This window comes from Chelmon rostratus, chromosome 19 (genome assembly GCF_017976325.1).
Source record: "Chelmon rostratus isolate fCheRos1 chromosome 19, fCheRos1.pri, whole genome shotgun sequence".
NCBI lineage: Eukaryota > Metazoa > Chordata > Actinopteri > Chaetodontiformes > Chaetodontidae > Chelmon > Chelmon rostratus.
In genome coordinates, this window is record NC_055676.1 from 4,208,156 (window position 1) to 4,232,225 (window position 24,070).

General features: G+C 44.8%; 2 protein-coding genes across 4 annotated transcripts in view; one reads left to right on the forward strand and one right to left on the reverse strand.

The window, feature by feature from the left end:
- Nucleotides 1-474: 474 nt before the first annotated feature.
- On the reverse strand, nt 475-2,229 carry LOC121622669 (claudin-23-like). The gene has a single exon (XM_041959541.1). The coding sequence runs from the start codon at nt 2,160-2,162 to the stop codon at nt 1,332-1,334; it is 831 nt and encodes a 276-aa protein (XP_041815475.1). The 5' UTR covers nt 2,163-2,229; the 3' UTR covers nt 475-1,331.
- A 5,815-nt stretch (nt 2,230-8,044) lies between these two features.
- Nucleotides 8,045-24,070, forward strand: part of LOC121622880 (poly [ADP-ribose] polymerase tankyrase-1-like) — an 86,153-nt gene continuing 70,127 nt past the window's right edge. For all 3 annotated transcript variants that reach the window (XR_006007804.1, XM_041959927.1, XM_041959928.1), the window contains exons 1-4: nt 8,045-8,549; nt 10,139-10,254; nt 11,882-11,990; nt 17,536-17,631. Coding sequence is in view for 2 of the 3 variants with exons in the window: in XM_041959927.1 (XP_041815861.1) it covers nt 8,045-8,549; nt 10,139-10,254; nt 11,882-11,990; nt 17,536-17,631 (826 nt within the window). In the remaining variant the exon portion in view is untranslated. The remainder of the gene's footprint in view (nt 8,550-10,138; nt 10,255-11,881; nt 11,991-17,535; nt 17,632-24,070) is intronic.

The following is a 24,070-nucleotide window of genomic DNA, read 5'->3' on the forward strand; positions in this document are numbered from 1 at the left end:
AGAGGAGAGGCAATGTTGTCAGACAAGATGCGTAAAGAAACCAACCTCTCAGACCGGTCAGGCTACGTTGTCCTCTGGCATTGGCTATACTAATGACTGAGTAGACAGGTTGTATAAAGAAAGAAAAATAACACTGTAAATTGTAGCCTGTTTGAATAGTGTCCATAATGACTGGAGCCCTCTGATTCTTTCTGGCCCAGCAACAGCCATCACACTGAATGGTCACGGCTGATAGAATACATTATTTTGCCTCTCTAAGATGTGAAAATGTTGCACTCTTGCTCCAATGACAATCATGTCAAACTTATGAAAATAACATATAAATGTTTAACCTCACTGAACCATCAGAACCACAGATGTTTCCAGCTGTCAAATCTCTTTTTTCCAGTAAAAGCTGAAGTTTTGAACATTGAGTTGCCTCTCTGGCTTGCCTCCACCAATGCAAATACCAAAAAAGTTCAGCGGAGGAAGGGGACCATTTAAACACAGTGAACATTTAATAAACAGCACTTGTATCACAGAGCAATTAGAACAACATTGATCACCTCAGGATGCTTTCTTCAACAGGTGGCCTGCTGTCCTACAAGGTCGGCCATAAAGTGCATAAGAATACAGTATTTACATAAAAATTGGGGGGAAAGAAACAGATTTATGCATTAGCCAATAGACACAGAAAAAAGGCTTCCTTAAAGATGACATTTGCAAATGGAGTTCAGCATCATTTGCAGATTGTAAAACACAGCCATGGTAAACTTCAACTCATACATTTTTTCTTCAAACCAGAGCAGGTTTTCTCTCCATGTTCCACATTTGCAATAATACAGAACACTTCACTTTCCATAACTGCACTGCCTGAGGCATACACCTACTGTATAATGTTTTATAATGGTGTTAGCATTAATCATAGCCCAGATAAGCCCATAATGAGTCTCATCTGTAGCCACATTCAACACTATTATCACTGCCCAAATGATGAAACAGTGTGATGCTCAGAGGCATTTGAAGTGATTCTGCTTCACCTAAAAGTGAGTTTACAGTGACTTCTTAATATTTCAATTATAATCTGAAATATTCCTTAATGGTTTCCAAATAATTCTGCATCAATAAAACTGTCTTTAAAGTACTTCACTGTATTAGTATTTCCTGTTACTCCTATACTCCAGAGTATTATACATTCTCTAGTTCTACTACAGTGGACCAGATTTGTAATGTTATAAAGTCATTGTGTAATTACCATCCTTCTCCTAGAATATTTTCCACTCTCGGTCATGTCCATCTTCCAGTCGTTTTCCTCTCCTGTGGGTGTTTTGTGCATCTCCACATGTGGCCTCTCATAGGTCGGCATCGTAGGGTCTGCCGCTGTAGGAGGTGTTGACTGACCGGGCTGCGGGGCTCTTGGCCCGGGGGAAGGACACATCGTCATCCAAGGAGTCTTTGGAGTATGGCACGCTGCTGCTGGCGCTGCTCCTGGCCCGGTTCAGGCTCGGCACTTCCACTCGTCTCGGCGGCGGCTTGTTGTGGGTGGACCGGCTGCCCATGACCTCCTCAATCCGCCTCTCCCCTCTGTTCTTCCCTCCGCAGCACCTGCAGATCCCGATGAACATGACAAAGCCACCCAGGATTTCGAATATCCCGCCAATGTAGCCCAGGATGATGCAGTAGCCGACGCGCACATCTGTCAGCGGGGACACCGATGTGATCTCTTGGAGGATGTGGGTGTACCAGGCAATGGGTATGATGGTCATGACGCCTGAGAGGAAGATCAACAGCCCTCCTAGGCCGGCTATTGTCCAGTTTGGTTTGTCTTTCCAGCAGCGGACCCCTGGGATTGCCACGGCCAGCCCGCCTAGAGTCACAATCAGGGAGGCCACCATCAAACCCTGGGCCACCACGATGATCTGGTTGCCAAAGTACGTGGTGTCCTGCAGGTTGCACTCTGCCCTGGTGTTGGTGGAGGTGGCCCTGCAGATGTCCCAGATGCCTTGCTGGATGTACTGGTCGGACGGGGTGTTGGGGATGTTGTTGATGGTCCTCCAGTTTGGGGCCACGGTGGCAGTCAGGTCCAGGATCCATCCGCATGGAGCCATAACCATCCCGAAGATCAGGATTCCCGGGGTGCGCATGGATAATCGGATCCACTCCTGCGTTGATCGCCTCGGCATGATTGCTGCTGCTGCTGTCCTGTATGTTCTCACTCCCAAACTCAGTGTAGTACTTCAGACACGAGACACGAAACAGCTGCTCTTAAAAACAAGTCAGACTGAAACCTGGCAGAGGGCGGGGCTTTAGCCTTACCTGCCTGCCCCCAAGTCCCCAAATAGGACAGGTGTGGCGCGCCGTGCGCAGCAGGCAGGGAGCTATTTCATCTTCACCCGCAGCAGCAAAGACAAGCATAGGGGAGTTTCGATGAGGTTTTTATCATGCAAAGGCTTGTGATAAGCGATAAACAATAAGCGTTAAACAGGACTTCATTTAATGCTCTCACACTACTACTTTCCCAGCAGGTGACAGTCAGACTCAGAGATTATGATGATGGCTTTGGTTGGAAGATGCCACCGTGGCCGTGTGGGAACCGTTTCTGCTAAGAATGTAGTCCTGCAGGAATCCTCTGACAGCAGCTCAAATACCTTTCTGCCTCTTTGTCTTCTCGTCCTCTCTCGTGCAAATCTCTGCTTCTATCTATCTCTTTGTTTAGCTTGTCTCTTCCTGACTACCCCTGTTCTGTCTGAGGGTTCCCCTCCAGTCAGTCCCATGAAAGTGGATTATTCACAAGTGCTATTAAAGGAGGTGACCCTCAGAGGTGCAACTCAACTCTCATTGCATCATTGTGCACAGACCCCACTCTCACATCAACTTCATCAACCCCACATGAAAGTGATTAAGCAATTGAAAAGCCTGTGAACAGCTGATGATACGCCCAGAGACTGCACTGTTGCATTGGTTTCATTACCATTAGCTCCATTCGTATTTGTTGCTTTCTTCTCCTTTTAAATGTGTGAGGTGTACATGAGCATGTTGTTGACTGCATAAATTCAAACTTGTCACGTGTTCTTGAAGCCGTTTGGATCCTTTTGTTGTTGTTCTGTGACTCGATTTTCAGGCCATGTTTGAGCTTTGACACACAAAGAGCAGTTGAGAGAAGTATGTGTTGAGATCTGCAGTCTCCTCTCCTTTTTCCATTTGTGCTCCTATGTTTTCCTTTCCTGCTGTGTCTTGTATGACTCTTGCCTGTCTGTCCAGTTGAGTGGCATCACTTGATTGTGTGATTGAGCACACCTGTGCATGTCTACACAGTATACAAGCCCCAGAGAATCTTCCAGTATTTGTCAATTCATCCGCCTACCAGTGTGGTAATGATAAAGACCTTATATGTGCCTTGTCTTGCTTGCTGAACTTCATTTAAACACTGTTTTACTTACTCCTGTCTTCTGTCTTCTTTGTCTGAGCTTGACATTTGAGTCTATTAAAACCCCTTAACCATAACAGTACGATTTCACTAGACATGGACTCTGCCAGCTCAGACAATGAGTTACTGAAGCGAGGATATATCATATCCTGCATCACAATTGTTGATGCCAACAACAAGCTGTATGGAACCACTTAAAGTCTCAACCTAATTTTTCTGCTTTTGTTTCAGCCGCTCCGCCACCTAACATGCAGCCCCAAGTTGCTGACTGCCACCACTCTGGCACCAAGAATAGTCCGGGAGTCCATGAGCCATTCTCTGTGGAATTTGGCAAATGTCTTGGGTTTCTTCTTGAATGTAGGACATTGGTTAAACCTTTAACTTTTCCCTCGAAAATATTTCAAATCCGTAATGTGATTGGGCTGTTGAGATGGTCAGCTTTTGAGTGTGCTGAGGCACGATACTCAAAGGAACCACTGGAAAACCTCACATTTGAGGAATTCCTGCCGGAACCCAGATATGTTTGGCTTACCAGGTTATTAAATCTTACGCAGGGGCCTCGGAGTGTTGCGGATTATTCGGTTAAATTCAGGGTTTTGGCAGCGGAGAGTGATTGGAACGAGGCAGCTCTCCTTACCTTTTATCGAGGGATTTAATGAACAGTTAAAGAATGAATTAGCTACTTGGGACTTCCCTTCGAGCCTGCAGGCGGTTGTGGCATTAGCTGCAAGGTTGGACAACCATCCCAGGGAGAAAAGAAGGGAGAGACTCACTAATCTTTCCCCTGCTTCCCCCTGATCAGCAGTTACCCTGTCTGGGTTAGCAGGCAGACTTCCAGGACCGAGGAGAGCTCTGTGGAAAACTGAACTATGGGGGAGGAATCTATGCAATTAGGAAGAGTCCACCTATCTTCCGGATTTTGCACAAATATCCGGCTCGCCAGCAGTGAGGGTATGGTGATTCTGACCACGACTAACTCCTCATCCAAAGCAAAACTGTTCTTACCTGCCACCATTTGTTTTTTTAAACTCTCTCCCCTCAGCTCCAAGGCTGGCTGGTTAATGACTTCATTGATAGGGAATGGGCAGAGAAGCGTGGACTACCCTTGGAGCCCTGACTGACTCAGTCACTGTGCACCGCATGGCACCCATCAAGGTAACACTGTCTGGCAACCACACCGAACTGGTCCGATTGTGTGTCATGTCATCCCTCACACACCTCAGGTACCCAGTTATCCCAAATCCACAATCCGCACATTGATTGGGCTAACCATAACATTGCCGTCTGGAGCTCATTCTGTCTCTCCGATGTTTGCAAGCCGTTCCTTTTCCCATACAAACCTCCTCTGTCTGTATCTCCTCCAGATCTGTCTGATGTCCTGCAGAAATACCATATGCCATGATAGCGAGTGGTCAGGTGAGAGCAGACCCAGAAAACATCAAGGCAGTGGAAGATTGGCCAGCCCCCACCAATTGCAAGTAGCTGCAACGTTTTCTGGGTTTCGCAAACTTTATTGCAGCTTCATCAGCGACTATAGTGAAGTGGTTTCCCTGCAAACTAAGCTAATCTCTCCCTGTCTTTCGTTCTCCTGGTCCTCTGAAGCAGCAGCAGTGTTTTCCAAGCTCAAGACCCTGTTCACATCTGTCCCCATCCTGATCCAGGCCAACCCAGCCCTGCAGTTCGTGGTAGAGGTGAACGCTTCTGATACTAAGGTTGGGACCGTGTTGTCTCAGCGTTCTAGTTCTGACCAAAACACTTGTGCCTTCTGTCCCAGGAAGCTGACTGCGACAAAGAGAAACTATGATATCTGTGACAGGGAGCTACTGGCTGTTAAATTGGCACTGGAGGACTGGTGACCTTGGTTGGAGGGTTTGGAATAGAGAGACTGAACTCCCGCCAGGCCCGGTGGTCACTGTTCAGTCGTTTCCACTTCATCCTAACCTACCATCCTAGGCCCTGTAATGTGAAGCCTGGTGCTCTCTCACGGCAACACAACGTGGATGACATCAGTTTGGGCTTTCATCCCCAATGACCAAAAAAACAACCCGGATTTAGAAGCGGCATTACGGTGCGTATCAGCTACCAATCCCACCACTTGGTCCACTCACCTTCCTTGGGTGGAATATGCTCACAACTCCCTGGGATACCTCCCCCCTGTTCCCAGCCCAAGAAGAGGAAGTCTCGGTGCCATCGGTTGAGCTACCGCCCTTGTCTGTGGATTAGGAAATGGGCCCCCAAATATAAACCAGGTCAAAAGTTTGGCTTTCTTCTCAAAATATCCCTCTCAAGACAGACTCTAGAAAACTATCCCCCTGCTTTTTGCCCCCCTTTGTTTTGGACTCTGCACATACCGCAATCTAGTTTTATCACTTCCACGAGCTGAATCACCGCTGTCATTGTGTGATCAGCTGTCACGTCATTGCTTTAGCCTACTTGTGTCTGACTTGAATGTAAACACTACAGAGGGTCTGTTGTGAAACACTGTAAATTTCCATATCCAACACCGCAGCTACCAGCAGTACAACTATAGCTACTGCTTGGATGTATTTTAAGGTACAAAATAATGCTACCTTGTTAAATAAAAGAAAAAGGTACTGGCATTTTTATTTTGCTGCAGGGCAAAGCAGCAACAGTTTTTTTTTTTAAACTCGTCATAATGTGAATATATAAATAAGTTAGTAACTTTTAAGAGATTACAAATCATGGATGAGCTAGAGCTATCTTTGCTTCAGGTTTTCTTTCTGAATGTCACAATGATGCTGTATGTTTTTTTTATGTAGTCTCCGTCTACAATTTAATTGGTCATGACACCTCTTTTGCAGGTCACGTTTCAGTTCATTCAGTTCATTTACAAATTGCTATAATTGGAGTATGTGATTCATGGGAACAAACGAGCTGGCTGTCACGAACATACCACTGATGCAGTGTAATAGATACCTACAAATTCTCCACCTCCTGGGCCTGCATGTTATCAGTTCAAAGGAAAGTATACACTTTTCCCATTTTTACTCAATAAATGGTGTAAAAACAGCAGAGGGCATTTCTTTTTCAGCGATTAAGTTCAAGAAAAGGTTTTCAAACTTTACTTCACAATACTCATGATTTGGGATTCTGAACTTTCCTTTGACTCAAACACAAGGATCTTAGTTACATGCATGACCCATATGAGGCTATGTCTGGCGTTCAATTAATATTTTTCATGTGAGAAAATACGCTAAATCCAGAAATAATTTTAGAAACATGATGAGAGAGATGCTAGTTTATGTGCCCAAAACAAAACACTATTCTTGCAGGATATCTGCTACGACCTGGTGGCCAGTTAATGTAACTACTTCAATATTCTGTTGTTGAATTGTCTGACATAAAGGAAAGTTATTCAAAACTAAATACTAAACTCAGTTATTGTTGATGTGTGGCTTAGTATCTCAGTCATTAGTCTCAGTGTTGCTGTGTAGTAATATGGTCCTTGGCTCAAATCACAGCCAGTTATCTGGAGTTTTCATCGTGTTTGGACAGGTTTTCATCAGGGTGCTCAGGTTTCAGTTCAAAAACATGCAGCTCAGGTCACACACTTCAATAATATGCTGGTGACGGGGGTTCTGTCCAGAGTAAACTGAGGCTGTTTCCACCACAGATTGTATGTTGACATATGTAGATACAGCCCTCAGAGTTAAAAAAAAATAATGTTTGTGGTTTAATTTGAGCAAGAGGGTGCAGCTGGAGTGGAGCAGAAGTGGACCAATAAAGACACACAAAATCTTTTGTAAATACATACATTAGATTCGACAACCATGAAAAACACTGACATAGCCATTGATCATTGTAAATGTTATTTCTGTAACTGCACAAAGATAACCAGAAAGGCTGACTTACATATGTATTTTTTTTTTTTACATGATTACATTATATACACACATAGTTTAGTGCCACATATTGGCTGGACAATATTTTTTATTTTGTCTGTCATATACTTGTTGTGTAAGTGTTGTACTAAAATGTCCATTAAGACTTGGCTGTATTATTACCATTGGTCTCCACTAGATGGCGATGTTGTATTCAGCCAGTCCAGCTGACATCATCCTCCACCGTCTGCCAAAAAAGATATTTTGGGTCTACTTTGTGACGTCGTTGGTCTGTCTATGACTTAGAGGCTCAAAAATTAACTCAACAAAGTCTAATAACTAATATTTATTGAGTCTCCCAATCATGCGTCCGAGACTAAATTATTAGGTATCAGTTTTTGTTACAAAAACATCAAACTATACGGCATCATCCGACAAGAAAATGTGCCAAACACAACATGAATGACACACGCAAAATAAAGGCGAATTTAACAGGTGTTTACATGTAAGATTAGAAAAATTAAAAAACACATTTCACCGAGACTAAAAGAAGGGTTAAAATAGGCTAAATAGACACTTGAGTAAACTGGCAAGAAGCCATATTTTTTAAGTGTTTACTCTGCAATTATGCATAAAGCTTCTGCTACTAATTAATTTGTCCTGATATCACAGTTAATTGTTGGAGATGCGGTCCAGTAAATGTCATCGCGGTGATCCTGAGCGGAAGTTTGTCTCTCCTGGGCAGGAAACTGTCAGCAGTGTTTTTGTTGCCAGTGGGGACTGTTGTGTTGTGAAAATGGCGACGCCTCGTCGCACCTCTCAGCAGCAGCAGCCAAACTCCCTGCTGTCCTCCCCGCCCCGCGGCTCCTCTCTCCCCGGCACCCCGCCTGGCTCTCCGCCGGCACCCGACGACGATGCCAGCCCACTTCCCCACAGAGGCGCCATGGAGAACGCGGCTGACGGTGAGGTAACCCCTGCCTCTCCCACCACCACCTCCCCAGCTCCGGCCCTCACCAGCAGTAGCAGCAGCAGCACTAGCAGCAACGCTAGCTCCCCGACCACCACCGATGGTAGCGGGACCAGCCCCGGCTCTACGCCCGACTCGGGCAGCGGTAACCCGGGCAGCAGCAGCAGCAGTAGCAGCGGCGGCGGCGGCGGAGGTGCAAGCGGGGCTTTCAGGGAGCTATTTGAAGCCTGTCGAAACGGGGATGTTTCGAGGGTGAAGAAGCTCGTGGATGCGGTGAACGTGAACGCTAAAGACATGGCAGGACGCAAATCGACACCCCTGCATTTCGCCGCAGGTAAACGTAACGGGAAGTGTCCGCGGGCTGTTGGCTGGGAGCTGCCCTCAGGGAGTGGGAGTGACCCGAAAGTAGATAATAAACAACAACAAACAGAGGGTATTTTTTCAGTTCTCAGGATGTTACTGGCTGACAACCACCAGAAAAGATTTAAAATGTAATGTAGAACAGTTACCCTGTTGGGCCATTTACCATTAGTGTGACTATTTAACTCAAAAACCTGATGTTTACATCTGTTCTGGGATGATGCAGTCATGTTAATCAGAGGACAGCAGCACAGCTTTGAGTTGGATTAAACCTGCAGTCTGCTTCCTCTGGTTTTCTGCTGTCCAGCAGTGTGGAGGAAACCTCTTTTGTGTTGCTGCCACCCAACGAAACAGACCTCAGCCACACCAGAAATCCCAAATAATAAAGTTCAAAAAGACACCACTCTATGTGTGTGGGCAGGGCAATTCAGAAATTGAGTTAGTTGTTTTGTTAGTTTCTTTAAGGTATATTTATTAATAAGCGCTAGTAGATGGAACAAATGATTTGCATTTGCTGAAAGTTTGTTAATTGTCTTCATATTAAATCAAAATGTGAATCAGGTTTCAGGTTGTGTCAGACGTTGCAGCTGCATAGTAGTTGGGCAGATGCTTTTTATGATGATGGAGGCAAATCCAACAGAACAGACACAATAAAGCACTGACGAATCCCCATATACACAAGAATATCACTACAATTTAAAAAAAAGTGCTCTTGTATTAACAAAATGTTGAAGTAAGGTACGCTGCAGCCTCGACAGGCAAACTGCTCATGTAATGTTCAGATTATGTATAAAATCAGATTTATAAGGAGTGTATATTCAGTGAGATTATGAGTTTTTGTCTGCCAATGAAATTTGCCAAAATTGCTCCAAGATGTTTGCAAACATGCCTGCAACAAAACAACCGCGGTGGTTTCAGCTCAACCCCGTCTGTGAATCCAGTGTAACCAGTGCCGCATTTAAACATCACAAGCAAATCATAGGCAAGACTCAGTCATTTTAATCCTCTCTGGACTTGTTTAGGAATCAAAGAGATCCACACTGCTCATCTTCACTTCGTCTCCAGACTCGACTGTTTTTAATTACTCCACCAGTGTAGACAACAAAGATTAAAAAAAGAAAGAAAAACACGCACAGCTGTTTTATGTCCGGGCCTTCCTAATCCTCGGCAGCCTGAACTAGAACAGATTCTCTGGAGTCTCGCTGCACGTTTGTAGTGAAGACATAATGAGCCTCACTCCACTGCAGCGCTTTCCCAAACAGCTGCTAACAGCGAGTGCCTTACAAAAACATGATCACCATGTCTAAATGGAAAAAAGACAATTGAAGTATTAATTATTATTGTTCGGCAGGAGTCAGGCTGAAAACAGATACAGCAGAAGTGAAACAGGGCATGAAACGAGCAGCACAAAAGTTACTGAAAATCTTGAAACCTCCTGTCGAAGTTGCAGATTTGAGTCAATCCGTGTGCAAAAGTTTCCGCTGTTTGAGTAACTGTCCCTCTGTCCTTTCTCTCTTTCCCCACCTGCCTCCCCTCTCTCCTCTTCCTCTGTTCTGAACTCAGGTTTTGGGCGGAAAGACGTGGTGGACCACCTGCTGCAGACGGGCGCTAACGTGCACGCGCGGGATGACGGGGGTCTGATCCCGCTTCACAACGCCTGCTCGTTTGGTCACTCCGAGGTGGGACTGCACACAGCGACATTGTCAATTATTTACTACATTTGTCTGGCAGCTTTAGTTACGAGTTCAGTCTGTACAACTTCAATGCCCTTTACGTCCAGTGAAAACCACGTATCTCCAAATGTGTTGGCTTTGAATTTTTCTGATAAACTAAAAGATGAAGTGTTCCTCTATGGGTTGAGAAAACTCTCCGACTTCTCAAACTGAATAAACTATTTAAATCCCTCTCGGACGAGCTGCAAAATGCATCGTCGCAGAGCTGATTTTTTTTCTGAGCTCATGAATAGTTTACTTTTTAGAGTTATGTGGTTCCCACAGGACAACAGCACTGCAATCATATAACACCCTTATAGAATATGATGCATTGCTGTGGATAAACTACCAACAGTATATAAAGTAGTTAAAATTAGCTAAACCTTAAACATCTACAGCAGTAAAATGCAACGTACACATGAATGCAGCAGTAATATTGATCCAAATATAATAGTATAACACTAATAGCCATTTTACTGCACAGTGAGTACTTTTACCTTCATAGATCAAGCAAATCCTGCTGATAAGACTTGATGCAGGACTTTTACTTGTCAGGGAGTATTTCACAGTGTGGTATTAGTACTGGATCTGAATACTTCCTCCACCACTGGTAATTCAGAAAGCATGCCGACACCATGATTGTGCTACTGCAATTGTATGATACCAGTTGTTCTGGGCGAACAAGTGTGCTGAAGATACACAAATCCACAGAGAGCGGTGGAAGTGAGCGTGAGTACCCATCAGGGCCACACAAAGGTGAAAAATGTGCGCCACACTTCCAGTATCCTGCTTGGAACAAAACAGCCAAACAGTTAATGCTTTAGCATTGAAACGACTGCTGGTGATAAAAGGTTGGGGGGGCAGTTTTGCGCACAAGAAGTGGTGGAAAAAATCCAGAGTGGATGGTAGGAGTCATTTGCAACCCGTGTTGTTATGACTCTGTCCAAACATGCAAATCGGCACTGTTTGCTGCTGAGCTGTAATGTGCACAGTCAGCCTTAAAGATCACACTGAGGACACGTTCCCGCCGATTGGCTCGTCGACATTCTGGTCATGCCTGTGCACGATGATGACCCCGGCCATAATCACAGTGATCAATCTAGTGTTTACAGTTGCTGATGTGTTCGAGGCTTTTAGAGCTTTCCAGGACAGCACTTCGAAACCTTGTCAGAAAAGTGCCGTGCGAATGCAGCTGCATGATGGCGGTGATGATTAGCATTTTGATGAGAGTAAACGCTGTCCGAACAGAAATCAATCACTCAGCCGCGACACAGGGGAACCTCTCAAAGTGGCTGTTTGCCTTGCTTTAAAGGGATTTTTTTCAGTGCGATTTGCACGTTTGAACCAAAAGTGTAATGTGTGGCGATGCCTGCCTGAAGCAAAGGAGTGTTCATGTATTGTCAGGGCAGAGCGCTGAACCTCAATACTTTGCGAGCACGGACCGAAATGCGTCCAACTTTTGGTGTCAGCTCAACCACGAGGCTTCCCAATTCACCGCTTGATTAAGGCTTAGTGGCTGGAGTAGGGAGGGAAAGCAGCCCCTGGATAATGCAGTGTAAAGAGTAAACATTGATGTCCTGTGTGCTGTTTTCAGGTGGTGTCCTTGCTGCTGTGTCAGGGGGCCGACCCGAACGCTCGAGACAACTGGAACTACACGCCGCTCCATGAAGCTGCCATCAAGGGCAAGATAGACGTCTGTATAGGTAAGCACAAAAACTCCGCTGTGAAGGTTGTGGGCTGAGTAAACACGAGTGTGTACCCTATTAACTGATTTGCAGTGTCTGATTACACAGCGAGTCAGTGTGTTTATGATAAATTATGTGGTGGCATTTGGAGTTGTTGTTTTTTTTTCTTGGGGTCTGAGGACAGAGTAAGACTGAATTAGTCATGTGAGCAGAGCAGACACAGAAAACATTCAGTACTGGCTGCGGTTCGCAGAGTTGCGTCGTTCCTCTGGGTACATTAGAAGTGGTTCTTCTGTGACATTTTGGTTAATATGGTTCATTATTTGCGGTGGTTACGCTGTGGCAAAGTTTGAGATATGGTTGGTTTTGAAGTATAGTGTTTGTTCCCCTCTAAAGTCACAACCTGGAGTTCTGTATAATCACACAGTAATTTTAGAAACTATAATAAACCACCCACGCACTGCGCGCTATTATTTTCCATTAAGCACAAAGCAGCAAATGACCTGTAAATTGCAATTACTGTGTTGCTGCTTATTCCTAAGCCCACACAGGGGACAAAGGAGCATTGATTTCTTTCTGTGTTACATTATGTGAGCTCCCCCCAACTTAGCTTTCATTTAAAAAGTGAAACGGCACCACAGGCTCGCTTCAGAGAGGACATCCGCGGCAGCAGCTGATCTTTAAAGGTGGATTGAATAACATAGAGGGTGCGTTACCGATCCCTGAGGAAATCCCGAAGTAGACAAGATCCGCCGCAGCAGCAGCACGAGAAGCATCTGAGCAGTAAGTTTGTAGGGTAATCTTTATGATCTTAATGGAAAAGCATCGCTCAGTGTGAGGGGTAATCGCAAATGACTGCGATGATGGTCGGCGTCACCTTGCTGCCAGCGTCGGCGTGTAGTGCTGAGAGCAACAAGGGGGGAAAGTTGCTCCAGTCATTTTTATTTCTCCAGAAGTTGCTGCAGAGTGCCTGCGCCCTCGGCGACCGCATAGCAGCAGAGGCCTTTGCGGAGCTCTGATGATCACTGTGCACAAACTTCACCCTGTTGTCAGGCCCGAGACCAGTTATTGATTTATCAATAACTATGAATGACACTGAAATTTATTCAAGCACACCTTTTCAATTTCAGCTTACCTCTAAAAGCAGTCTCAAAGAACACTTAAGAAATGTGACAGACACCAGAATACCAAGAGTATAATGAATGGACGTAATTCAGTATATATGATTTGCATTTCTATGTTAACCCAGCTCCATTTCTGCGTGAATAAGATCATTCAGGACACCTGATTTTTTTATACCTTATTATTTTATAAATATATATATTTTAGATTGTATGAGCTATTGTTGTTGTTGTCGTCATATTGACATGGCATCTTATTCAGCTCAGTTGGCAAGTTTGGCGAATCCAGCTTGGACCGCATGTCCAAGTAAGGCTTGGAGAGAAACGCTGGAACGCTGTGTCTAACATAAATAAAACTATGCAATCAGGTACACGGCTGAGCCTTTCCAGGATGCTCCCTTCATACCCCATCATGATGCTATCACCTGTTACCAATCAACCTGTTTCCCAGTGGAATGATCCAAACAGGTGTTTTTGGAGTCTTTTGCTGCTCCTGTCCCAACTAGTTTGAAATGTTTTGCTGCATCAAATTCAAAATAAGCAGATATTTACAAAAATCAGTGAAGTTGATTAGGTGAAACATTAAATATATTATCTTTGTATTGTTTTCTTTTGAGTATATGTCAAAAAGTATTAGCAAATTATCACATTCAGGTTTAATTATGTTTTATAGAGCTTACCAGCTGTTATGGAATCAGGGTTGCACAGTCATCAGGCTTTGGAGGTAGCAGGTCATGTAGAGGATGTTGTTCTGTGGCCACACTTAGTTTAGTTGCACTCCTCAACAATATTACACGACACAGACGAGTCAGCCTGTTGTGGTACACTGCCCTGGTGATCCCTGCAGAAAGTGCGACTGAGTGCCGGCATGTCGGACAGCTTCCACCTTCTCAAAATGTAATCGGGACACGTTTTGTGAAACAGGTGGACGAGAAATGCGTTATTCGCTACCGCGTCAAAAGGCAAATATGTTCATGTTGCGAATGCCAGTTTGCGTGATCATTTGAAAAGCTGGCACCTTCACATTGGCTCCCCTCATTATTCTCAAGTCCTGGATGTCAGTGTCCTTGATGTCCTTGCAGCGACAGAGGGACATTTTTCCCTATCACCATACGACAGTAAGAAAACTGACAAACTGTAAAGAGGACTAAATATTTCCCTTGTTTTATTGTTTGTCTCAGTTTTGTGTGTCTGAAAGGTGATTTTCATAGCACGCCGAAATGATTCAAAACAAATGCACGTAGGAAAGGTTATGATATGCTGTGGAAAATGATCTGCAATAACGTTGAGTAAACATGAGTCACAATGCAATAAAATAAGACTGTTTGAATAGAAAAATACTGTTTAGAACTGAGGTCTCAACATGTTAATGCCCTTTTCCCTTTTAATATGTTTTGAACCAGTTCTTCACTAATCAAATAATGCAGCACAAGTCATTTAGATTTGAGTCCACCACCTGATACAACATCAGTACTTTGTTGCGTTTTTATGTTTGGTTTGCCATCCAAAGTGCACAGTTACACAGAGGCATGTCAACAAAAATCAGATGACCTCCGGCGGCTTATTTATTGGACAGTTTTGTCGTCTGTCGCCCTGCCAGGTTAGAGATTTGGCAGCAGCACGGGAGTCAAACCAACTCTGATTAGACCGTGAGTTCGGCTCAGCATGATGGACGCTCAAGCCTCTTCTCTGGCGTTCGGACAACTTGAGTAAAAAATTAATCTCTCATTACCAGACCTGCGACTCCTCAAGCTCAAGGCCTGGAGAAAATCTCATCAGCGAACTCGGGATAAGGAGATCGTGGAAAGGCGGCCGCACAGTTGGCTCTGAGTTTGAAAACGGCCGCCTCCATAAACGACAGGTTTAGCCGTGTCCTCACCTTTCCTCCTGTGACTCCACCCTTTCCTGGCCGACACTGTTTTTGAATTTCCCCACGTGTCAGCCAGGTTGATGAGACGCCGGATGTAAAGCACTGTGTAATCGCTGGTTTTGACAGCTGCTCTATGTATAAATACACTCATGTGTTTTGTTAAGGGGCCATTGTTTATTATTTGGTTGAACTGAATTGCGGGATGCCTGGTCCATCGTTTGCTCCACGAAATGACAGAACGTGGTGTAAATAGCCCATCACGATTTCTCAGTGCTTCAGGTGAGGTCCCCAAATTGCTTGTTTTGTACAACCAACAGCCCAGACCGCAGAGATAATGAATTTACAGTGTCAAGCAGAGAACGGCAGCCTAGTCGTCACATTTGAGTGGCTGAAAGCACTATATGTTTGGCTTTGTTATAAGAGTAATTGTTCTTTTTCTTTTCTATCAATCAACTTATAGCGTTTGGTGGAGACGCACCGTGCAGATTTCAGACAGCGATGGCTTATCTTTATTTTGTCTGGTGGAGGCTTGACGTTTTTTCTTTCTCAAATCAGCGCCAGCAGCTCTTTGCCCAAATGTTCATGTGTGTTAAACGGCCAAAAAAGCTATGAATGTAAATTTAGACCAACTCAACGCTCTGATGCCCACATCTTCTCACAGAAAGCTGTTCGCTGTGAAGCATCCGCTGGAAGTGTTAACACTGCATAACACTGCGCCCGTCTGCTACCTGACTGTTGTCGTCTGCTGCTTTTACTCTTCAGCAGCACTTTGTCCCCGTGACGGGACCAGTTTTTTTCCCCCCACATCTCTGCATTTATCACAATTATGGTTGTTAGGCTGTTCAGAGAAGGCTTTTGCGGGTGTTATAGATAGAGACGAAAACTGAAAACACAAATTTAGACGTTGACAATTGTAAATGAATCAGAAACAGTGGTCCAGGCTGGGTTACGAGATGCGTGAACTGTTCTAACCCGTACGTGTGTTGCTGCGTGGCTGTGCATCATTCCTCTGCCTGCCTCACTCAGGGCATCTTTATTCTCTCACCGTTGGGTGTCAGTGAGTGTCTGTGCTCGCTGATGTGTGTGTGTGGGATTGGTGCAGAGCTAAATCATGTTTTTGTTGAGGGGTGAGTGGGTGACTAAGGTCTGCGTCAGTGCTGGGGCAGAGGCACACACACATGCATATTGGCATGCACACACACACACACACACAAACAAGCCTGGTTATCTCCTCTTCCACCCTCCTCTCTCGCTGGGGTTGGGCAGGGTGGTTTCAAGTGTACACAAGTCAAAGGGCATGTGCACCAGGGACTGCTCAGCAATCACAATAGTGGGAAGTGAGATGGAGAGGAAGGCAGTGAGAGTATTGACATTAGCCCCCTCAAAAGAGCTTATTTTCAAAAAAACTGAGCGCAGACAGAGTTTGTTATTCAGCTCATACCTGTTTGGTAGTCACGGGACTCTGCCCTCTCCTCTCCTCTCTTTTCCTTTCCTTTCCTCTCTTTTCCTTTCCTCTCCCTTTCTCTTCTCTTTTCTTCTCCTTCATTTTCATCTCCTCTCCTTTCCTCCTCCCCTCTGCAATGCTCTTTTATTCTCTCCTCTCCTCTCCTCTCCTCTCCTCTTCTCTTCTCTTCTCTTCTCTTCTCTTCTCCTTTGTCATCTCTTCTTCCCTCTGCTCTCCTCTTGTTTCCTCTTTCCTTTCCTTTCTTCTTCTCCTCTCCTCTCCTCTCCTCTCCTCTCCTTACTACTCCCCGACCCCCCCCCACTGTCACACAAACATTCTTGTTTTCTTTTGCTCTCCCTCCCCTCTTTTCGTCCTCTACCTCTCCCATCCTCCCTGACTCTCAGCGTCCACCTCCCGCCCACCCCATCCTCCCCTCCTCCACCTCCCCTCTCCCCTCTCATCTTGCTCTCCGCTGCATCGCTCAGTCAGTCGGAGAGGCGAGAGTCTCTCCACTCGCACTGCCTGCCCGCCTCGTCGCTGCTGCCGCCGCTGCCGCTACATCGTTTATCCGTAGCCACTCGTCTCTCCCTTCCTCACTCATTTTTATTTATTTTCTGAGCTTAACTGTAGCCTCCCCCACCTCCTCCATGGAAGTGTGATGTGTTTTGTAGCCGGTCACGTAGCCGCTTTGTAAGGTCCGCTGTTTCTCTGGCGGTGTGCTGTAGCGTAGCTTTCGCTGCTCTTGTTGTGGCATGTCTGTTTACATCAGCGGCATGGCTCGCAGGGCAGGGGCAGCCAGGGGCAGCCAAGGGAGCAGCGCTAGCAACAGAGGAGGAGCAGCTGGAGGAGGAGGAGGAGGAGAGAAATATGAAGCAGGACGTGCAGAAGGGCTGCCAGGAGAGCCAGGAGACACAATCAGAGGAGGAGGGATAGCAGAGGAGCAAGGGGGAGAGAAAGGAGGTCCAGGAAGAGCAGTTTGTGTAGCAGGATGTGGTTCAGCGGCAGGAGGAGGGGGAGCAGGGGGAGGAGGAGGAGGAGGAGGAGGACTAGGAGGAGGTGTGTGTCGGGGAGTTTGCATGTCAGTCCAGGAGCTCAGCTACTGTCTGTGTCTGCCCTGTTGTTGTACAGTGTTACTGCAGCATGGAGCCGACCCCAACATCCGCAACACCGACGGCAAGTCCGCCCTGGACCTGGCCGAACCCTCCGCCAAGGCCGTACTCACAGGTCAGTTTCCTGTTTGTCTCTATACACACACACACACACACACACACACACACACACACACACACACACACACACACACACACAGGTCAGTACGTGTCTGTATTGCCTCACTCTGACTCTCTTCCTAGTGTTTCGTTTGCTTTCTCTGATTCAGTCTTTTCTTAAAGGATTCACATTTCCACTTTTATCAAAATGTTGCCATTCTGCCCACAACTTTCTGCCAACATTCATTTCCTCATTTTGTCCAAGGCTGCAGGCAGTATGACCCCCCCCCTCAGTCTATCACCCGTCTTATTTTGCAAGGCCGTGCCGCTCACTCTCACTCAGACCGTTATGCAGTCTTTGTGTCCAAGGCTGTACACAGCGATGGTCACCACATCACATTTTCTTCATCGTGCTCTCTGTCTCTGTCCAAGGGTCAGAAGTGTGTTTGTGTCTCGCATTTCTTTTCTGTCCTCACTCCTTTTTTTCCTCTTCTGGCTGAGGCTGCACTCATTGATCAGCTACTCAATAAACTCGCTCCCTGTGTCAGAGTTCGGTTTGCTTGCCATTCTTTTCCTTGTTTGCTCTTTCCTTCCGTCCTTCCTTCCTTCCTTCCTTCCTTCCTTCCTTCCTTCCTTCCTTCCTTCCTGTAATGTCATGCCTTGCTGAAAAATAGAGGAACAACCAAAACAATGTCACTGCAGACTTTTACTGAGCAGTGTTTCCTTTAATTTAGCGCAATGCTCGAAATAATGACAAATTGCAAATAATATTTAAATGCAGTTTGTGACTGTAACACACCTCCCACTTCATCAGTTTCATACTGCTATGGCGTCATGTGAGGCCAGGGAAAGCCTTCACCGCCACCACCACCACCACCACCACCATCATCATCATTGTCCCATTAGGGTTTAGACCAGTTTTCACACCACGTTGTCCCTTCAATAAAACTGCTGAAAGAGGCTTTTTACACCCTTAAAAGCAAACCAATCGATGAACTCATTGGAGAGCTTTAGTGGCCAACATGGGACGCTAAAACTTGGCAGTGAAACTCGGACTAATTACTGGTTCTATCATTCTTACAAGCACTTAAAGGCAGCAGGACTCATTACATTTGCTCAGTGGCAAAGGAACCGCTGGGACCCAGTTACAGCCTTTAAACGAGGAACTAATTAAAAGTATACAGCCGTTTAAATAAATAATTTTTATTCTTTTTTTTCAGTTCCTCTTTAGATAGACGGCTGAAACTACAGACTACAGAAACTTTTTATAGGTTTTCTGGCCTGATTTTTGGCTGGACCATCATCATCTTCATCAGCTTCGTTTTCACACCTGTGGAACAGCAGTGGTGAAGCCGCACCATCAGAGTTTCCCCATCGGCTGTTGCTCTTTCAGAATGAATTGACATGAAGTGTTTTCTATAACCGCATCAGTAGTTATCTGAGTTCATCAGAATCTGCACGTATCCATCCGCCACCCACCCCGAACAAATCATTACCCGCAGCTGCACGGACATTTCGCTCCACCTCTAGTCCCTACAGGCTACATACTTTTAAATTATGTTGAGCAGTGAAAGCTTTCCGGGCGATTCTTTATTGTGTTTTGTATTGATTGTTTTTGTTCATGATTTATTTTAATAATAAGAGGGGCTGCTTTCAGTAGTTTTAACCCTGTGTTGTAATGGCACTGCAGCAAATATTTTGGAAGCAGCAGAACTTAAAAACTGTAGTTATAAACTTGACTCTCCAGAGGAAGCAAAATTAAACCTTTAGCTTCTGAATAAGTCTTTTTAGACAGCTCTGATTGAGCTCAGGATTTATCAGACAAACGACTCCAAACAATTGATGATAATGAAATGATCCCATCCACCAATAATCAGAATGTTCATTGTTGTGACCCGGCCCGACCCGCTGATTAAACTCAGCGACCGCCAATATAACTGTGATCCCTGCATCGCTAGTCCTCGGGGAACGTTAGCGCTATGCTGCCATGTGTACTACAAGGTTTATACAAAGTCTTGAAGGTTTGGAAATCTTTTATTTTTCACCCTTATGTTTTCAAGATTAGCAAATGCTTGAATTCAGATACGCAGAAAAATGAATGAAATCACTCGTGTAAACAAAAAAATCTTTTAATGCTTGAAGTGGAAGGATCCTGTCATGCAATCAAAGTTAACACGAACAGCCTCTGATCTCAAAATTTTGCTTGCCGTTGTATGTGTTGGCTGGTGAGTTGAGTCCTTTCCTTAATTTTTCTTCAGGAAGTTGGAGTCATGCTTCTTACTGAGCTCAATTTGTTTCTATTTGCAGTAGCAGATGAGTGAAGAGAATTTAAAATGTAAAATCTCTGTTCACTGTCTCTCTGTGGTTATTGACGTAGGCTGCAAATCAGTTTTCACAGCGCCACTTTTGTGTTTACATCATCAATTCCCCTTGTTAGGCTCTGTGGCAAATGAGATAAACCTCGAGATACCACAGCGAGGAGCTGTGCGGTGACAAAACGTGATGGGAGGATTTCACTGTGGCAGCGCTGTGAAAAGTGATGGTTCTTACTAGCTACAATTGAAATGAGGTAGTTTGGAGTTATTGAACATTTCTGCATATGTCACAGTTAGCCCCTTCACCCCGTCAAGTTTGACAACAGAGCTGTCATAGAAAAGCAATGTATGAGTAAGATTTAGCCGAGGAGTAATTTAATTGATTTTAGTCTATGTGACAGAAGATATTGTGAGGTCAATTAAATGTGTGGGAGTGTGTGTGTATATATATATGTGTGTGTATGTGTGTGTATAGCATAAACTACACAGAAGACAGAATGAAACACAGGGCTGCTTACAAATGAGAGTTTACCGAGTGCAGCTTTGTGGTGTTTGTTTATTGACACTCCACGGTAGCAGAGGTCATGACAGCGCATCAAAGATGGCTCCAAATTGAGGATTAGAAAAAAAGAAAACCTGTTCTAGTGAACTCTCACTCTATCCAGCGCTAAAAGAAAGATGTGAGCCGAATCTTTTTAATCAAAAGAGGAACGGAGAATTCTCTCAGCGTTTCAGACCAGAGGTTTTCAAAATGTGAGGTGTGGAGGGAGCTCCATGAGGCAAAGGTGCTGCGTGAGGTGAAAGGGACAGCTAGAATCAACCCTCTCGTGCTTTTACCTGCTGGTTTAGCCTCCTTCCCAACAGTCGGCAGCTGCAGCAGGAGTGACTCTGATATGATGATGGAGGCAGTCGAGGTGCCTCGTCTACTCCTTCTCATACCTTTGTCATAACCCGGTGAAAGCTGAAGTTTCAAGATTCAAGATTTCTTTATTGTTACTGAGCATGACATGTCAATGAAATTTGCATTGCAACCCCCATGTTAGAAACAAGATAATAAGAAAGATTATAAAATAAAATTAAGATACTAGAATAAAATAAACCAACATGCAGTAAAAATATTTGTAAATGCAATAAAAATATACCAGAAATGAAAATATGCTAAGACAATAAAATATACTAAACAATAAACAAAAAATATACACACATACATGATGCACATGTTTTTAGATTCAGTGTGGCTTACACTTTCTGAGGACATTGTTGTCTTCAATGTCCAAATGTCCATCTATAGATAAACATCCAGAATTCGCTGAAAAAAGACGCTTTTTATAACTCCGTAATTGTTCCGTTTTCTTAAGTTTTAAACTAATCTAGTGATAGTTGTGTTTACACTTTTGGGTATCCTGCAAATGATGATGATGCCCCATCTGCCTACTCTGCTTCATGGTCCAGTGTGTTGGATTTAGTAGCATCTAGTGGTGAGGTTGCAGATTGGACCCAGCTCCATACCCCCCTCCCCTCCCTCATCCTCCCCTACAGTGGGGAAAAATAAAAACATGAAAGGTTCACACTATGGCCAATGTTTGGTTTGTCCATTCTGGGCTACTGTAGAAACATGGTGCTGAAACATGGAAATCCTGAGTGGAAGAAGACCTGCTCTCTCTGATATAAAGAGCTCATTAAGTCTTATTTTCAGGTGCTTATACACTCATGAAAACTCAATGTGAATATTCTATTATGTTTCTGCCAATAGATCCCCCTAAATCCTACTCACTCGCCCTTGAAAACACAGACGAATAAGACTGCATTTTTAGCATATCGCTGGAGCATACGCCTCCAAACGGAGCAGATGGGTGCGTTTTGAAATTTTAATGAAAAAGACAACAACGAGGCATTAACAAGGAGAGCTAAATGTTATCCTTCGTTGTCAACATCTGCTGTTTCCACAGGCGTCCGCAGATGCACTCAGGCGAAAATGAGCAGCTAACAGAGAAACTAGTTGATCCATAAAAGCAATACTTTACTCCTCCATCATCGGCCTCTTCCTCCTGCGGTGGCTGTTTTTCATTCTGTCTGTGGTTCTGAACAAATTTAACCAGATCTTGTTAGTAAGGTGAATTTTGCTTTTAATGGCCATCGCCGATTACCTAAACGGCCGTCCTGTTATGTTGTCTTTTCACCCAGCGCCACCCTGGAGTGATTCCACTGTTGTAATTACTGTTGGCAGTGATGCATTTAATGCAGTCTTCTTAAGGACTGTTTTATTATTGCCAGTGTGGTCACGTTTTGTTTAAAGACCTTATGTTGTTGTTCCAGGAGTGTAAATGGGAACATATATGATTGTGCTTATATATTTGTAGTCTTTGTATAATCATCCTGCAGGAGCGTTTTTCCTCCCCGTCCTATATGTTCTCTGTCTAGAATATAGAGGTTCCGCTCTATTCCTCATCTTTGCCGCAGGCCAGCACAGCTTTCAGCTTCAGTCTGTGGTGATGGAAGTTTATATTGACCCATAAATTAGCTCTACTGCCCTGCCACATCCAACCAACTGCTCTCAGAAATGATAGACTCTGTTCCCTGTTAGCTGGAGATGTGAGACTGAAAAACAGAGAAAATTAGTTTGGTTTTTTTGTAGACGCAGCTTCAAACACGTCTCACGCTGCATTTTAATTAAGATGTTCATCATGCAGTTTGTTTTCCTGATCAGGCTGAACATGTCATAACAGGGCAGGGAGGTGATGATTGTCAGGTCTTCGTTGAGACCCTGAGATGCTCCACATATGCGCCTTTTTACACGCAGTTAAGTAGTTAATCTATTGCAAGTAACTTCCCACATTCAGAATTTGGTGACAGATAAAGGCCTGGACGTTGTGCTTCTCAACATTATTTGCAGAAATTCAATGCTCTGTTAAGGACAGGCTCCTCCAAATCAGTATGCGAACTGTTACCTGTTGGAATCTGCTGTCGCAATAGCAGCACAATAAATAAGCAATTAAGTCTGATAGAAATGTTAATTCCTCAAAGCCGAGAAAAAACCTGGACATAAAACACTCTTCATTACTCTATTGTGCTTTTGTAGTGTAAAAGCTTCGAGAGTTTCAAGTTATAGTTGTATTGTTCCTTATCGGGTTACAAAGGAGGGCAGGCGCAGATTTTCTACGAGATTGGCTTATCGCTAAATGGTCACCGGCTCCTACAGCTAAATTCTGCCGCCCCACGGTACACAGCATTTATCAGATGTTGGAGTGGAGCCGGTCTGTTTTGACCTGATTTATAGTCCTGCGTCAGTGTGGAACAGGTTGAGGATTGCTAGGCAGATTTGCATTTTGTGACCAAGCCTGGGAGAATGTGCTTTTGGGGTCGCCCGTACAATCAGCAATGTATTCACCGCCGGATCATTTCTGATTTTTTGCCCCAAATGGCCAGAATACCGCACATTAGCTCTAAGCTAGCAAGCAACGGGAGGCTCTGAGGGAGTGTGTGTCTGTGTGTGTTTGTTTTCAGTTCAGCCTCTGACTGAACTCAGCACTCACCAAGCTCCAGTCCTTTCAGTTATTTCCTTCCAGTTTCTTTTCTTTATTCCCTCTCCTCTCTGTACGTTCATGATGTAAAGGTGCATTCCCCCTCCAGTAAGCAGTCAACGAAGAGAGACTTACTGTACAGGTTGGCACTTCTGCGACTCGCTGCCGCAGACAGGTTGAAGTGAAGATAAATCCACTTTTTAATCCCGAAAGTCTCAAAAGTAAACTCTGAGCTCTCCTCCCGCCGGTAAACAGCTCCGGATCAGAGCCGGATCCGGTGCGACTCTGGGTGTTTATTCCTCCAGAAGCTTCGGTCTGCCCCCGGCTCTTTCCTGCAGAGCTCCCCAGCTCTTTGCAGCTGTCTGCCAGCGTCTTTCCCTCTGCTCCGCCCGGTCCTTCCCTCACGACACTCTGCAAAAACCCTGCGATGCGCGCGGCATGCATTCGAATGTTGATTTAGAATTCAAACGTCAGCGTTATGAATGAAGCTTCCAAGCTTTGCACTGCTTGGTACGGACAAGTATTTCACAGAATTGTTGACTTCAGTCGAGACTATGTGGCTTCTACTAAACAGCAGCCACTGTGGCTACAAGTGTCAAAAAAACAGGATTATGGTGAA